This window comes from Anomalospiza imberbis, chromosome 10 (assembly GCF_031753505.1).
Source record: "Anomalospiza imberbis isolate Cuckoo-Finch-1a 21T00152 chromosome 10, ASM3175350v1, whole genome shotgun sequence".
NCBI classification, from domain to species: Eukaryota; Metazoa; Chordata; class Aves; order Passeriformes; family Viduidae; genus Anomalospiza; species Anomalospiza imberbis.
In genome coordinates this window covers 12,765,637-12,781,297 of record NC_089690.1, presented here as the reverse complement: position 1 = coordinate 12,781,297, position 15,661 = coordinate 12,765,637, and the positions used below count along the sequence as shown (strand labels likewise).

Below are 15,661 nucleotides of genomic sequence, written 5' to 3'. Positions count from 1 at the left end.
TAGTATAGCTAGAAGCCAAAAGACTATCAGCAGTTGAAAGATTATTTCAAAGTCAGAGGCTGACTGTAGATCACCGTGTTTACAGGCTATAAAACAACTATCACCTGCTAATTTATAGTTCTGAATACAAATTTTAATTGCTGAAATAACCATCCCCTAGTAATTTTCATCATTTTAGAGATTCAGCGTTATTGACTGTAGTTTCATTGGTGTGTCCTGAGTCAACCCTTTACCAAATGGAGGGGTCAAACTAGCTCATTCTTCATTCCACAGGAGCTGCCCTCTGACCATTCTTGTTGTTCTTCTCTGAGTATCTAAATTTGCCTTCTTAATCAAGATAATGAATGGTGGAGATTTCTGGAGTGATAAGATAATGCAGTTTTATTCCCATTTGCTTCGCTGATTATTCCTTGTATTCCATTTGCCTTTTTGACTGTAAATTGAGTACTGAGATGATTATTCCATTAATCTGTTATAACCCTGAGCTCTTATTCCTCTTATGCAGGAATGATGATGCAATGTGAACACAGGTTCTTCTGAGATCCTTCTGGTAGCCTCCATCCATGATTACCCATCTTCTTCCTTACCCATTACTTTCATTCTGTTGTTGGTTTGGTTTTGGTGGAGAATTTTTGTTTGCTTTGGTTTTTTTTAACAACTAAATCTCAATTTTTTTTCTTGTTTTATGACAGCTTAAGTTTCTCCATAACCTTTTTTGAGTGCATCCATTGTGTGCATCTAAAAAAAACTAGAAACCTACATCAACAAGATGATCTTTAAGCACATGCTTTAAGCGATTTGTGCAGCAGAAATTCTCTTTCCAATGCATTCATTGCTTTCTCATCTCTCATTTCTCCACATGCTCACTGATTCTGCTCTTCAGAACAGTTTCACTGTGTTTTGCCAGTACAGAAACGAGAGCGAGTTCCAATTTCTCCTCTCCCTGCTGGAAGCTATTTTAAGAACAAGTACCACCTTGCCATATCTTATTCCTGTGATACCACAGTCAGGGTAAGTGGGCTATTACACAGCACTGCAGCACTAATAGATAAGCAGTTTCAAATCAGGGTTTATTTCAAACCATTAAGCTTAAATACCATTAGGTCCTAGAAATACTTTTCCAAAGATGACTAAACATGTGAAAAAAAGCAGGCATACACCAAGTGGGCACAAGGTATTTATTTCACAGGCAGTGCCTGTAGTCAGCAGAACTGCTGTGCTAGGATTACAAAGCCTGCCTCGGCAAAGGTTTGGGTACCGCTGACACACTATTAGACTTTTTTTTGAAACTATGTGTTCACAAAGCTGAGGATATGAGGCACAAAACCACAAGCTGCTGCTTCTAAGCAAGAGGAGAGGAAAGGCTGAAGAACATACTTCTCAGCCTAGAGGCACTCAGCACTAGGTCAAATAAAATGCCCAACTAACCTACTGCCTCTCTCAGCAGTGAAGGTGTAGAGTGATCCTTCCAGGCTCAACACACAATCACAAGCTCCAACAGAGGTTCACAGAGATAAAGAAGGTAAACTCTGTCTTACTGCTTTTATTCTAATACAAGACTACTTGCACTCTAATGCAAACTGAGCCTGAATATTTTCTCCTAGATCTTGCACTGGAAGGGGTGAGCAGAGATAAAGCACAGGGGCACTGGGCAGAGCTACCGCTCTAAAGGTATTCCCTGGGTGCTTCACCTGGACAAGAAGATTCCTTTGGTTAGAATTTGGGCATAAAACTTAAATCTTTTATTCTTTGGGGAGCAGTACTTCACCTCAGTTTGAAGCATTTCATTGTTCAGAGACAGGAAAACAGTAACTCATTTGCATTTAATGTCCTAATATTATGAAGTCATAATTTTATTCACTGACATAAGTTCATGTAACCACAAAAGAGTCCTCCAAGTGCTTTAAATGGATCAACAACATTAATACACATGTTCCCTTTGGTAAAGGGAAGTGGGGATTTTTACTGCATCACCTGAAGCACAAGTGCTGTAGCAGAATACAACAGCCCCAGCCAGAATGACAGGTCTGTGCAGGAGGTGGAACAGGCAGCCAGCAATGGGAAGGCCGATCCCTGCTCTGCCTGCCCCCAGCACCCCCTGTACAGGGATGACCATTCCTGAGAACATGTGAGGACAGGAAAGTGGCCAACTGTGCAGCATGAAATTCAGACAAGAGGCCATGATAATGGAACTACAAGTTAAAGACTTCCCCCACCAACCCAAACCTACTTCTCACAATTCCTAGAGTGTTCTGCTACTCCACTGATGCTGTTCTAGAGATACCAAATATTCAACCAGTAGAATGTCTTCAGCTCCTTACAGAGGTATGATTCAGTCAGTAATTAAAATTTTAATGTATAGCATAAATAAGCAATTTTCGGGCCCTCACTAGACTAAAGCCAGTACAATGTTCCAACTAAAACATTTCTGTTCAGCTGTCCATATCTGTGACACATGAGAGGAACAAACCAGGTGCAGGCATTTTCCTCATACCCTTGGAAGATTGGTGCTATGGTGAAAATCTCTAGAGACAGATCATTGACAAAGATTTGATTAAGGGAACCAGAACAGCAGAAACTTTTCTCAACCAGCAAGTCTAGTTTCCTGTTATCACATGCAGCCACATGATAATATTATTTATAAACTTATCAATTACTTTTAAAAGTTTTTAAGAACTTGTGCAAATTTCAAATGGAAATTATGAATATAATGGAAATGCATTGAATATTGCAATATTAAGAATTTATTTCAGAGCAGGATAAGATTTATCATGCTAGTGGTGGTATATTTTTCCAGTACAAGATATATTTAGCAGTTTACAAATTATTACATGTTTCCTTTAGAGCGTCTGCATTAACAGTGAAATATTAGCCCCAAATACCAACACACAATACACAAACATATTACAGAAATATATGGAAGCCCCAATCAGGTTCTACACTTAAATACTGAATTACCATGCTACATCATGAGATAAATAATCTGTCATGCCCAGGTTGGTCTAAATAAAGATTACTGTGGTTTTTTGGGCTTTTTTTTTTTGGTCTTATTGCACCATGACCCATTATTTTGTACCCCTGTTATTCAAAGCTTTTTTTCCTTGATAGAAAACTTCAGCTTCCACGCCACAGTTTAAAAGCTTTTTTTTGCCATCTCATACCTGTGGCAGCTTTCGGCGGAGGGGAGCTGTTTACTAACACATCGTTGAAGCCACACGCGTCCCGCGGCGGGCAGCGAGCGCACGGAGCCCCGCCGCAGCAAACCCCGATGCAGCGTCGCCACCTCGCGGCCACCCTGCGGAACAGCGCACCGCAGAAGCCGGGACCTCGCACCGCAGCCACGCGTTCCCGGGGGAATTTGGAAACCCCCAGCTGAAGAAAGTCTGGTATCAGCGGCCTACCTCCCTGAACATATTCTTCAAGAACTTTGGGACAGAACAGTTATGAAGGATTTGAAGTTTGACCATTTTCACTATTTCTTCATGAGTCTCCTACCATTAAATACTTTTTAAAAGCTGTTTTACAGCATTAGCGTTCCATTTCACACAATACTAGAGAACAGAGGACACACAATCTCCTGGGCCAAGTTTACTTCTTTGTTACTTGAGACATAGGAAGTAAACATTTCTTCTTAAACTGACAAAGCTCCACTCTAAGTAGACAAAACCTGTAAATCTTACTTAAACTTTAAATCAGTACAGCTTGTCTCTCTTACTTTATGCTTATTGCAAAAATGCAGTATTTTAACCCAATGTGAATCTGAGGTAGCCCATTCCCCTGTCAAGAAGATAAGCCATCTTCATTTACTACAGCACTTAATATTTGATAAATAGCAACCACATACTCATCATCTAAAAATTTGGGATACACATTTGTATTTTTAGTCATTGAAAACTATTCTTTGAAATGGCATCCACCTGTTCAAGCAGGTTATAAAAGCTGTTCTAAGTCTTAAAGTATTTGAAAGCTTCTCTCAAGAACAAAATTCTGTTCTTCTACATAATTGCTCCATACTGCAGAGAGCTTGCTATAACAGAAGGTATTCCTGAAAATCCAATTCTACAGGCCTCTGCAGCATTGCTTGAAAAAGCAACATATAATCATAAAACCACTGACTTCTTCACACTACTAACTCTGTATTTGAAATTTTAAGTGCATTTAACATTTAAATTTAAAACAAAAAACAAACTCCTCTTATTATTTTATTCATGTCATAAACATGACATTCTCTATTACATTTAGTTTCCTTAAGCAATGAATATTGAAGAAAGCTGATTGAGCTCTTGTAGATCAGCCAAGACCTGGTCCTTGCACAGTGTACCAAGCTAGCCTACCAAATAAATCACACAAAGTACTCTTAAATCAGAGCTGTTGTTGCTAAATTGATCTTCAGCACGAGCTATGCTAAAACTATGAACACCTGGTAGATCATCAGACCAAAAGCAGATCAGACCAGCTATGCTAATAATACAACAACCTTGGGTTTTTTCTTCAGGAGAGGAGCAAGCCAGCAGTCAATTAGAATCAGAATTCAAAATTACACAAAATGCTGGTAAAACAACTGAAACCTGGAACACCCACCCCAGTTTTCAGATGAACAAAGCTTTGAACAATTTCAGTTTACTATACATTGCTTTGAAATTAACAGAGAGGAGTTACCTGAAAATAATCAGATATATGCTAAAAATGGTAATACTAACTGAGTGGTATTACTTCCCTTATGAATATTTTTCCCTATTGAGTGATGATTTCCCAGCATTTACCAATGTGAGACAGATAACAGCAATCCTCCTCAGAGACCTAAGTCACAGAGGATTTTGAAAAGGCCTCACCATGTTTTGTAACTATACTTAATTCTTAATTCTGCTTAATTCTACTTTGCAAGTAGTTTTCTTTCTTCCAGACAGTTTTAGAGCTCCCCTCTTTGCCTTTTTGATCCCCTTATGCTTTCTAAAAGGCAAGACCAATGGCTCTAAGAATTAGGAAAAGCTTGTGAATAAACAGAGTTGACCTTAAGTCCCCAGAGAAAGAGGATTTTTATTTATTTCTAATGGTTGCACATAAAAAGTGTTTCATTACTTTCCAAACATCAATAAATTCAGGGAGTTAGATACGTGAAAGTGTGGTACTGTGTCTAACTTCATAAGCAAAGAAAATTTGAAGTTCTAGCCATTCCCAAAAACGAAAGCTTTGCCACATGAGTATTCTCAGAAGGCAATAGAGCCCACTTCTAAAAGGTGATTCATTAGGGCTTAAAGAATTCAGCTTGCCTAGCTGAAGACTATGGAAAAATACTGAGAGTTCATTATGGAGATATAAGTAAAAATCACTGGTTCAATACCATCATATACATTTTAAAACTTTTAGAAAAACTGGAAAACAATTACTAAATGCACTCACACACTACAGTTGGCTCTTCTACAGAATCCTTACAAGTCAGTGATAAAGAGATGATACATTCAACAAAATTCTTCTTCATAATTGAAAAAATGGAAATATAACTAGGTTGAAAATATATTTTCTTAAAATATCATAGAATGGTTTGGGTTGGAAGGGGCCTTAAAGATCATCTAGCTCAAACTCCCTGCCAGAGGCTCAAAGACACTGCACTAGACCAGGTTGCTCAAAGCCCCATCCAACCTGGCCTTGAACACTTCCAGGGATGGGGCAGCCACCCCTTCTCTGGGCAGCCTGTGCCAGGGCCTCATCACTCACAGGAAAGGATTTCTTACTAATATCTAATCTAAATCTACCCTCTTTCAGTTTAAAGCCATTCCCCATCTTGTCCTACCACTACATGACCTTGCAAAAATTCACTCTCCAGCTTTCTTGCAGCCACTTTAAGGGGCTCTAAGGTCTCCATGGAGCCTTCTGCTCTCCAGGATGAGCAGCCCCAACTCTCAGCCTGTCTTCACAGCAGAGGTGCTCCAGCATTCTGATCATCTTTGTGCCCTTCTCTGGCCCTGCTCCAACAGGTCCATGTCCTTCTTTTGTTAGGGACCCCAGAGTTGGATGCAGCACTGTGGGTGGGGTCTCAGCAGGGCAGGGCAGAGGGGCAGAATCCCCTCCCTCCCTCCCCTGCTGCCCACTCTGCTTTGGATGCAGCCCAGAATGTGTTTGGCTTTCTAGGCTATGAGCACACATTGTTGGGTCATGTCCAGCCTCTCATCCAGCAGCACCCCCAAGTCCTTCTCCCCAGGGCTGCTCTCAATGTAACAGCATTTGTTCTTTGCAGCTACAAAGGACGCTACTGCACGCAAACAATTCATGCTAAAAGTACCAAGCTATAAGCCTACCACAATGTAAGCCCATCTCATCACTCTAAGGACCAAACATTCCCCAGTATTAAATAATTTCTCCACTTTTCCCTCAAAACCAGCCATAAAGAGCCAGAGATGTTACTGAAAACAGCATTTAGTCTGACACACAAAAACACTGTGCTATTCAGAACATGATGGAGCTACATTTATCTACTAACACAGTAAATACAACTGCCTGTTATCACCCCCTCACAAACATCACACTCTGTTGTCTAAATCTTTAAATCTGTCTTCAAGTTACTGAAGCAATCTTGCAAATAATGGTGCGGCATGCTGAAAAACTCAAGAGACATATATGGCACTTGGCTTATTACATACTGCACATAGATCCTCAATTAAAATTTTTACTAGAAACAAAGTCAGAATTGACTCTACAGGTTTCTGACTGAAAATCCAAAATGAAACCGACAACCTGAACTCCAGTGCCCCTCAAAACTACATCCATAATCTTAAGAGACCTACAGTTGTTTTCTGGGAATTTTGCTACCATGCATGTCGAGTTAGAAAGTGTGGAACTAAGGCAATGCTTTAATGTATGCTAAGTAAATTTCACAATTGAGCAGTTCCATAAAAAAATAGAAAGAGGTGTTTTGCATGCATTTTTTTTTGCCCCACAAAATTAAATTCCTGAGGAGCATACCAAAACATTTCATTATTTAAAAATGTTTACCTTTACTGGTGAAATATGAGAATGGGAAACAAATCCATGGACATTCTCAATCTGTGACAGATTCTTCTCCGATACATGAACCAGCTCTGGACCTGTCACCTCATTGGCAATGTGTGGAGAGCTGTGCTCCTGTGGGGGTGTATCTTCATCCTGATAGCGGTATTTCTGGAAAAAAAATTACAGGAGAAGATCAGACCACCACAAAAATGAGAAAAGACTATCTAGAAAACCTAGATCAGACAGAAATAGTTGATTTTTTTGATATTGCTGACTTCAAGGCAATAAAATCTATAAATAATAATTATAATTAGCATTTTTAATTTAAAGATTGATCCTATCAAAAAATGTTCCAGCCCTTTTAGTCACACCTGGGATTACTATAAAGCTACCTAAACCCCAGCAGGGTTTACTGTGTCCATAAGAAACATCCCAACATTTTCTAAGCACATTCACTTTCACTCACTACTACTATACTCCCAAGTACATAAATAATTATTAATAGTTTATAGGGAAAGCATGTCATATTATTAAAGGTACAGAAAAACCGTCTAAACACATACTCATTTTAATCTTGGGAAAAGTTATTCCTGTATATTTAGGATATTATTAGGATATTTAGCATATTTAGGATAGAAGATATTTCCTTAGGGTTTCTTTTAAACAAAATTCCAAGATCTACATGCTACAGCTTAAATCAAAAATGGACATTTTCCTGGTAATTCTTTTATATATCATAACCCAGTAGATAACTGCAAGTAACCCACTTGTCTGTAAGCACAGGAACACTACACCATGGCAGTATCAGACAAACAGTGCATAACTTCTAGCCCTCTCAAGAGTTACATGCAATTTCTATTTCAGGTTACCACAAAGATCCATTCCCTTCATCAAAAACACCTACAACATTACAAAGTTAAGATATACAGGACAAATTACAAACTGCTTGAAATGATCTATCAGTTATCAGCTCCTGTAATGCTTGGCATATTCTTAACCCAACTGTAAAATAGAAGCAATTCAAGTGTATTTTCTAAAAAATACTAATTAACAAAGAAGCAAAAGACCCACTTCTTCCAGCATAAGAAATAACTCCTAAGAAGAAAGCAAGAGCACTACCACTTCCTGTTATCACAAGAACCCAACTCCAAAAACTTCCAGACCTTCTCCTCAGCTGGATGTACCAAAGGAGAGAAGGTGAAGTCTGACAGTTAAGAAAAATTGCAAACTCAAAAAGCTCTAATTTTTCCATTTTTTACCAGAGAGGATTCATGAGATAATCAACTTAATAGCTCACTACTACCAGAAAATAGAAGTTCTTTTTCTTTCCTTTCCCTGCAGCAGTGAGATGCTAGATTGCTCAGCCTCAGACTGCTGCCATTCATCTTTTTTCTGAGATTGACTTGTTTTTCACTTATCAAAATAAACCCTGAAAGGAGCTGACATTAGCTCTCCAGAGCAGCCATATTAAACATTGGAAGAATTATAATTTAAACAAAGCGTTGGCCAAAAATACAAGGGTATGTTACCAGAGTATAAATTAGACCACATTGGCAATTAGAGAAAATAAACATTGAAGCTCCAAGAAGCAGAGAAAATGTCTTGCAGCATCAGAGAATGCAGGACTTCAGCGAGCTTAAAGCAGCCTGCTCCACTGATGAAGGCAGTACTTGTCCCTATCAGACCTTGAGCTTTGATTTCTTTATGAAATACAGGAAAATGATGTAAAAGTGGATTTAGTTTCCAGATCATCTCAGACAAGATCCTGTAGAAGCTAGATGTGGATCATTCCAGTTTTACTGTGGTGGCCAGGGCACACACAACAACATTCACAAAAAAGCCCTGAACACACTAATTAGTCAAATAGTCACAGGTCAACCAAAACTCATTTCCTTTACAGAACAGTTGATATCTTTAGACAAAGCACAAAATTACCTTTTTTTTTTTCCCCTGAAACCAGACATGTTTATTAGAAACAGGTACTTTATTAGAAACAAATACTTGAACATGGCTAGATGCAAACAGGCTCTAGATTTTACTAATAGATGTATGTTTACATTATAGAGTGTATCAGTGCTTATAATAGTCTATATGAACTTTTAATAGATCAGTATTTCATTATTTTGATTAAAAATGAAAAAATGTTGTGGTAAAGACTTCTCCCCTAAAAAGCAGTGACAGACACTATAATCTTCTCCAAAAAAATTTAAAAGTGAACTGCTACTTAGATTTTGATGTAGTATTTGAGATTAATGTTACTATTTGACATGAAGTTGTTTAAGAAAAGACTTAGTGCTGTGGTGTGGTTGACAAGGTGGTGTTAAGTCATAGGTTGGAGTGGGGATCTCAAAAGTCTTTTCCAACCTTGTTGATTCTGTGATTATGTGAAGTGTATGAAAACATAATATCTACACTACAACCTATTCTGAAAGGTACCATAGCCCTTCACAGAAACTACTTTTGAGCAAAGTGCTTTAAGCAAAGCAAACTACTGTATCTTGTAACAGCTAATTCTCTGTGGAGGTGTTTCTACTGCTTTACTCCAGAACACCACCCTGCATACAGTGCCTCTTGTCCGAGGCAGCTCCTTCAAGTGAGCTGGTGGTCAAACCACTGGCCCTTCCCTTCTTCTCCCAGGAGCTGCCAGCCCCTGAACAAGAACTCGGTCAGCTGTTCCAGCCATGCCAAGTTAAAATCGTGCTGCTGCATCCAAAGCCCTGTGCAAGTTCCCCTCCACAGGGGTCTAAGACACGATTTCACAGTACAGCCCGGCTCTCTCCAGGGGCAGCCAGGGTCTGAAGAAGCAGAACCCATTCACTTGCTCTTGGTCAGGCTGTACAGTTTCATCTCCCTGCCCCTTGCTGGGAGCACACAGCTGACTTCAGACAATGAGCAAGCTCAGCAAGCTTATCCAGCAGAATTTTTTTCCCCTCTTCCAGGAGTAACAAATTTTCTGTAGTTCCCTGAAGTGGCTCATGACAAGCTGAGGCACACAACAAGGAGAAAAGTGGGTAAAGAGTTACGGCTAACTCGCCTCCAGTGGCTAGGAGCAGGTCATTATGCTGCTTATAAGTAAGAGAATGCAACCCCAACCCCAACCCCAAATCCAGGCTCCAGGGAAAGCATAATTTACAAGACAGAGCTGAGCAAGGGACTCAAAGGAAAGAAAAAGGTCAGGCAAAGCAGCTCTGAACTGGCAGAGAGTCTCAGCTGCACACCTCCCAGAACTCAGTTACATAGTGGCCAAGTAATTTACCTCCTTTTTAAGGAGCTTTATAGACTGCTTTACAATTTATAACATTAAGTTTAAATCCAAAGCAACTAAGTGCTAAACATTTAACACATACTTCTGACAGAGGATTCTGTTGCATAATACAAGTGTGTCAAAATTATTTTAAAATATTTCTTTTTTGATGCAACATAGTTAACAGGATATCTTCAGGCTAAATTATACCCTCAATAAGTTTTGAAATGTCAATAAACTCTATGGGCACTGGTGTAAACTACTGAAAAATCCATTTACTTTAATAAACCAGTGCTAGTTTTCACGAGATGAAACTCAGAAATGAACCCAATTCACCACAGTGAAATAATTTTTCAGGGCCACAACATCCTTGCTTCAACTCTCTGCCCTAGTAAAGTTAGACAAAAATTAGAACAAACAAATTATCTGCAACAATATGCAGGACAAAGAAGGATTTTCTGGACATTTTATAGCACCATTTATCAGAACAGACAACACCTGCTCACAGGAAAAGCACAGAAAACTTTTAGGAGACCCATTCTAAGAGATTTACTTTAGTCTTCCTAAAGACTATAGTCTTCTCTGTATTTTTAAAAGACAATATTTCTAACTCCCTTCCTTCTCCAGACTTTAGCCCTCCCCACCCACCAGCCATACAACTCCCAAGTTACTGCTCACTTCCAACAACAAAAGCAACAAATCCCAGGAAAGCACAGTCTGTCCCTGGAAAAAGTTTTCATTTTCACTGTACAGGTCCAACCATAGTTACAAAGAGCTTAAGAAAAAAAGAAGATTTGAATAAGTAAATCTAATAATTTCAATTTGATAAATATACAGAAGCTCACAGGCCAGACCCTTTCTGAGGCAGTATGATGACACCAAGTAGTTTTAGATCATTTGCACACAACTCTCTAAGTTTAAATACTTGTTCTTTTTTAATCATTTCTCCATTCAACCAGTTAAACTAAATCTGAAAGGACCCTTCCAAAGACCACTCCAGCAACTGAAGTTATTGCAAAGCACTGTTTGCATGCAACACTTCCACTCCTGCAAAGAATGACCTGGATGCAATGTCAAAAACAAACAGGTAGAGAAGACTGAATACCTATGGCTCTCACATCTCCCCAGCTTTCACAACTCTGTCACAATTCAGCAGAAAATAACTTCCAACAACTCTAATAACAAAAGCAACAATACACAAAATTTTGTATAACTTGCTAAAACAAAACTAATCAAAAATTAATACATTAAAGATGCTAATGCATTAATATACAAGTCTTTCCTGCAGTCTAGTGCTAAACTAGAAACTAGTGCTTAGAAAAATAATAGTGCCTTCCACACAAAGGAAAAAAAGGAGACAAAACTAAAGGTATGCTCCACTATTGCAGAACTGAAGTCACCTTGAAAACTTCTTATTTGTAAAAAACAAGGAGACAATGAAAGCCAAATAAAATCTCTTTGCAAGTAAACAGCAGTTCATACTGGTAAGTTAAAAGGTTGTGAAAAACAAAAGAAACTTTAGTAATATAAGAAAATATTATAGTGTTCGTGTCTTTTTAAAACTTCTTCACTGATCATGGAATAGGACAGTCAGCATTATTATCAACTTAGGCATATGATAAACTGATCTGCAATATTGGAAGAAGGTTTTTGATCTTTGGGATTGTGTTTTCAAACATAAATTCAGTTTTTTGAGTAACTAACTGCTTCATTCTCAAATAAAAGCACTGTTTTCTCTAATAACTAGAGCTACGACAAAGACATAAGGCATTTGACCCTTCTTGAACAGTTTCAGTTTGACATTGTATCTTGAATATAAGTGATTATAACATGGTTATTTAGGTCACAGTGTTCCATCATATGTCAAAATGCACAACTAGTGTTAAACTTATTTATGTAATGCTTCATGTCATGGACATCCACAAACAATACAACAGTTGAAGATAAGTATATACATTTACAAAAACTCCAGAAATACTTGTCATAAAGTTCACCTGTTCCAGAAGGCCAAGGAAAAGAGAATAAAGAAGGAACGCTCAGATTGTGAATGTTCTTTTCATGTGGCCAAAAAGGAAAATTGAAAACACTACTTGTGTGAGATTGTTTCATTACGTGAAGGACTGGTACAGGCACCCCACATTACTATTTCACACCTAAATATTGACTTAGTATTCAAAGGCTGTATCTTCTCAGAGGACAAGAGCATGTTATTTTTAGTACTATCCAGCCCTACAACTTTTATTCAAAAACTGACAAGTGCCTGGTGCGAAATCCCCCTGCAGCGCCAGCGAGTGGCTGTTCAAACAGCAATCCTGCCGTTCCTCGGGGACACGGGCAGGGAGAGGCACAACGCCGGCAGCGGGCAGGTGGCACGGAGCACCCACGGGACTGACAGCCAGCCGTGTTCATTCGCAGGTAACTCCAGCCTGCGCACAAACAGCCCAAGGCATTCCAAGACGCCCCCGGCGAGTGAGCGCCGCTCGGGACGCTGCGGCTGCCCGGCCCGAGGCCGCCATCGCGGCGAACAAGGCGGCCGCAGCGCCCCCCGGCGGCCGCCCCGCGCGCGGGCAGCTGCGGCCGCGCAGGGGCCGCCGCCATGGCTCGGCCCCGCCGCTTCGGGCCCGAGGCGCAGCCTGCGCTCTCGCTGGATATTTTTAGTTTGCTCTTAAAGTGAACAGCATCCCTGCTCTGCAGCTCAACGGGCAAAATCCAGCCCCAGAGTACTTTCATTCCACCGCTTTCTTACCGAGCTGATTGTTTAAACATCAGCATATCGTATAAGTAAAGAGTGTGCAGTTCCACAAAAAGAAGAAAAGAAACCTTAGGGTTATATCAAGTAGTTTCCAAACGGCATCAATAAATAGGTACATATTTCCAATTGAAAAATGCTTGGGACGCAGGAAGGAAAAGCAAACCCACAACAAGGCAAAGTCTTCCTCTTGGAAATAAAGCATTCAACTTTAAGTTTTACAGTATTTATACTATCAAAAGAGCCATAAAAATTTCAATTCCTCCCTCCTAACATAGGTGACATTTATTCACCATCAAGATTTTGTGATACATATATGTGTGTATACATGTATATATAAATGCATCACACATGCATATATGTGAGTATATATCTACACACACAACTGATCCCACTTTATGAAATAAAATCTAGTTGAAATATTTTTTGTTAAAAATAACAAACATGACTTGGACACCCTAAATATATAAAGAAAGTTTTAGATTAAGATTTCTTAATTTCTGCCTCAAAAGTAACTTCATACACATATCCCTTTAATTTTCAAGTGGCTTTCCAGTACTTAACGATCGCCTCATATCCTTGACATTGCATGTCAATTTTACTGAAAAGAAATAAAAAACCATTTTTGACACAACACTGAATACATGCTGTTTACCATTCTGATTATTACCAATTATATATGTTTTATTCCCAGAAACCTTAACAGTTGATGTAGTCCTAAAACGACTAAATGCCCGAGGGCACTGTTAAACCCAAACCTGCCACTAACAATTGCTTCCATCAAAATGATGTCAGGAGGCATTTCCAGCCCCGTATCTCAGTGCAAGTCTCCTGTGTATTTAATTCTCTACAGCTGAAGAAAATGAAAGCCAAGTGCAATAAACTGATTACATGATGATTAATGCTGATTAAAGAAGAATGACGACATTTTACATGCAGCATTCAGTAAATTTAAAATGTTGTTCAAAGGGAACTTTAAACAGTAGGCATGATAATTCATTACTTATGTCTCCATCACTAAGAGCTCAGATAATTGAGTAAGGCATGGAACAAAACACACACTTATTTAACCAGAAATTTAAGGTACAGTTACATTAGACACAAAGGCAATCATTCATTAAGTGCAGCTTACATTTCCAGGAAAGTCCTTTTACAGACCCACCTTACATCCAAACATTAAAGATATTGTGTTGTTGGTACATGCTACTTTACAGTGGCATAGCATCGGAGAAAAACAATCCAAGTTTTTTATGCTAGGAGACATTTTTTCAGACCCTGTGCACTTCAATCGATCCGTGACTGAGATTCCAGAAAAATGCCTCTGTAAGCGCTGCTTGCTGCCTGTCTTTGACATTTAATCTAGGTCCATAGTGTTCAAAAATAAGCCTTTGTATAAATAGGTTGAATCCTTCAGGAAAAAATGTTGCTTCACGTTAGAAACCAGATCTTATAAAAAAAGCAAAGAAAAAATCCTGTGTCCATTTTTAAAATTTTTGAGTCAGCTTTAAATTTAATTACGTTAGCGCCAGCTTGAAGTGACAACTGTCTCACAGCCCAAAGTAATACTCAGATCCTGTCAGCCAGAAGCCCGGGTTAGATCCAAGGCAGCTCCACCTGCTGCAGTGCAAGGACTGCTATCTCCTCCATGAAAACAGAAGCAACTCCAGCAGAGCCACTGCTCGGTGTGTGCTGCTTGCTTAGGGGAGGGGCGAGATGTTGCAGCAAGGGACTCGTTACACGGCCGATGGAGATCAACCCAACGCCTCCTGCAAGGTGCTTTCGCACTGCACCAATGAGCATGTGAAAGCCCATTTTTAAATCAGCTGGGTGGAATTATAAAACCAGGCGCGTTGTAAGCTTAACAGCAGGGAATTTGCTGATCTGCAATTTACACTAGCTTTTCCAAGGAAGTGTCAGCAGACCACAAAATGAATGGCTCTGGGATATTTAATCCTCATTTTCAAACATTAAAAATTCAAGGTTATTTGACACATCCAAAAAATGGTCTTTAATTGCTGAGTAAAATTCCTAATGGTCTACCAAAGGTAATACAGTACAGAAATACATGAATACTCTCCAACTTCAACACAATAAAATCAGAAACTGCTATTTTTCCCCATTAGCACTATGAAATCAGGAACAATCTGGACTACGCATCGACTTGATTATGAAGAGCTCTTGGTAAAGCATTTCAAACAACTGTACACGTGAACACTTAAAAGAGTTCAAGAAAAAAGCTTTCTTCCTTAGAACTGAGGTAAGTACAGTCGTAGTCTCCTTAGAATTTGTTGTTCTTTGTTGTGTGCTAACAAATCTAAGATGCTAAATTTTTTAATGGGTTGTTTTGGGTTTGCTTTTTGATCAAGCCCTGTAAGATTCAAACATTATTTCCCTTTTTACACGTCCATGGGTCTCTGAAGATTTCAGTCTTTTCATATATTTTAATAAATTGCATTACAGAAATTCATGAAATTGATCCAAAACATGCCCTCTGCAATTACGCTGTTCTTGTACCATAAGCTAACTTGCCTTTGCAAAAAAGCTTCAATAGAATAACATCAGCCATCATTTCTACTTTGTATTGCATTAAGCAGTATTGTAAAGAACTCTCTTTAGGACATAACTGTTCACTTAAGTTTGCACCTGTAGCAGCCTATTGTCATTTCCCTTCTACTTCCTTT

General features: G+C 39.1%; 1 protein-coding gene across 17 annotated transcripts in view; it reads right to left on the bottom strand.

The window, feature by feature from the left end:
- The window catches only part of DLG1 (discs large MAGUK scaffold protein 1), a 144,900-nt gene that overhangs the window by 85,091 nt on the left and 44,148 nt on the right, over nt 1–15,661 (bottom strand). For 15 of the 17 annotated variants that reach the window (XM_068200744.1, XM_068200728.1, XM_068200727.1 and 12 more), the window contains one exon: nt 6,991–7,155. In XM_068200744.1, the coding sequence (XP_068056845.1) occupies nt 6,991–7,155 (165 nt within the window). Of the gene's footprint in view, nt 1–6,990; nt 7,156–14,142; nt 14,629–15,661 lie in introns of those variants that run through there. The other 2 variants (XM_068200736.1, XM_068200738.1) reach the window with 2 other exon arrangements.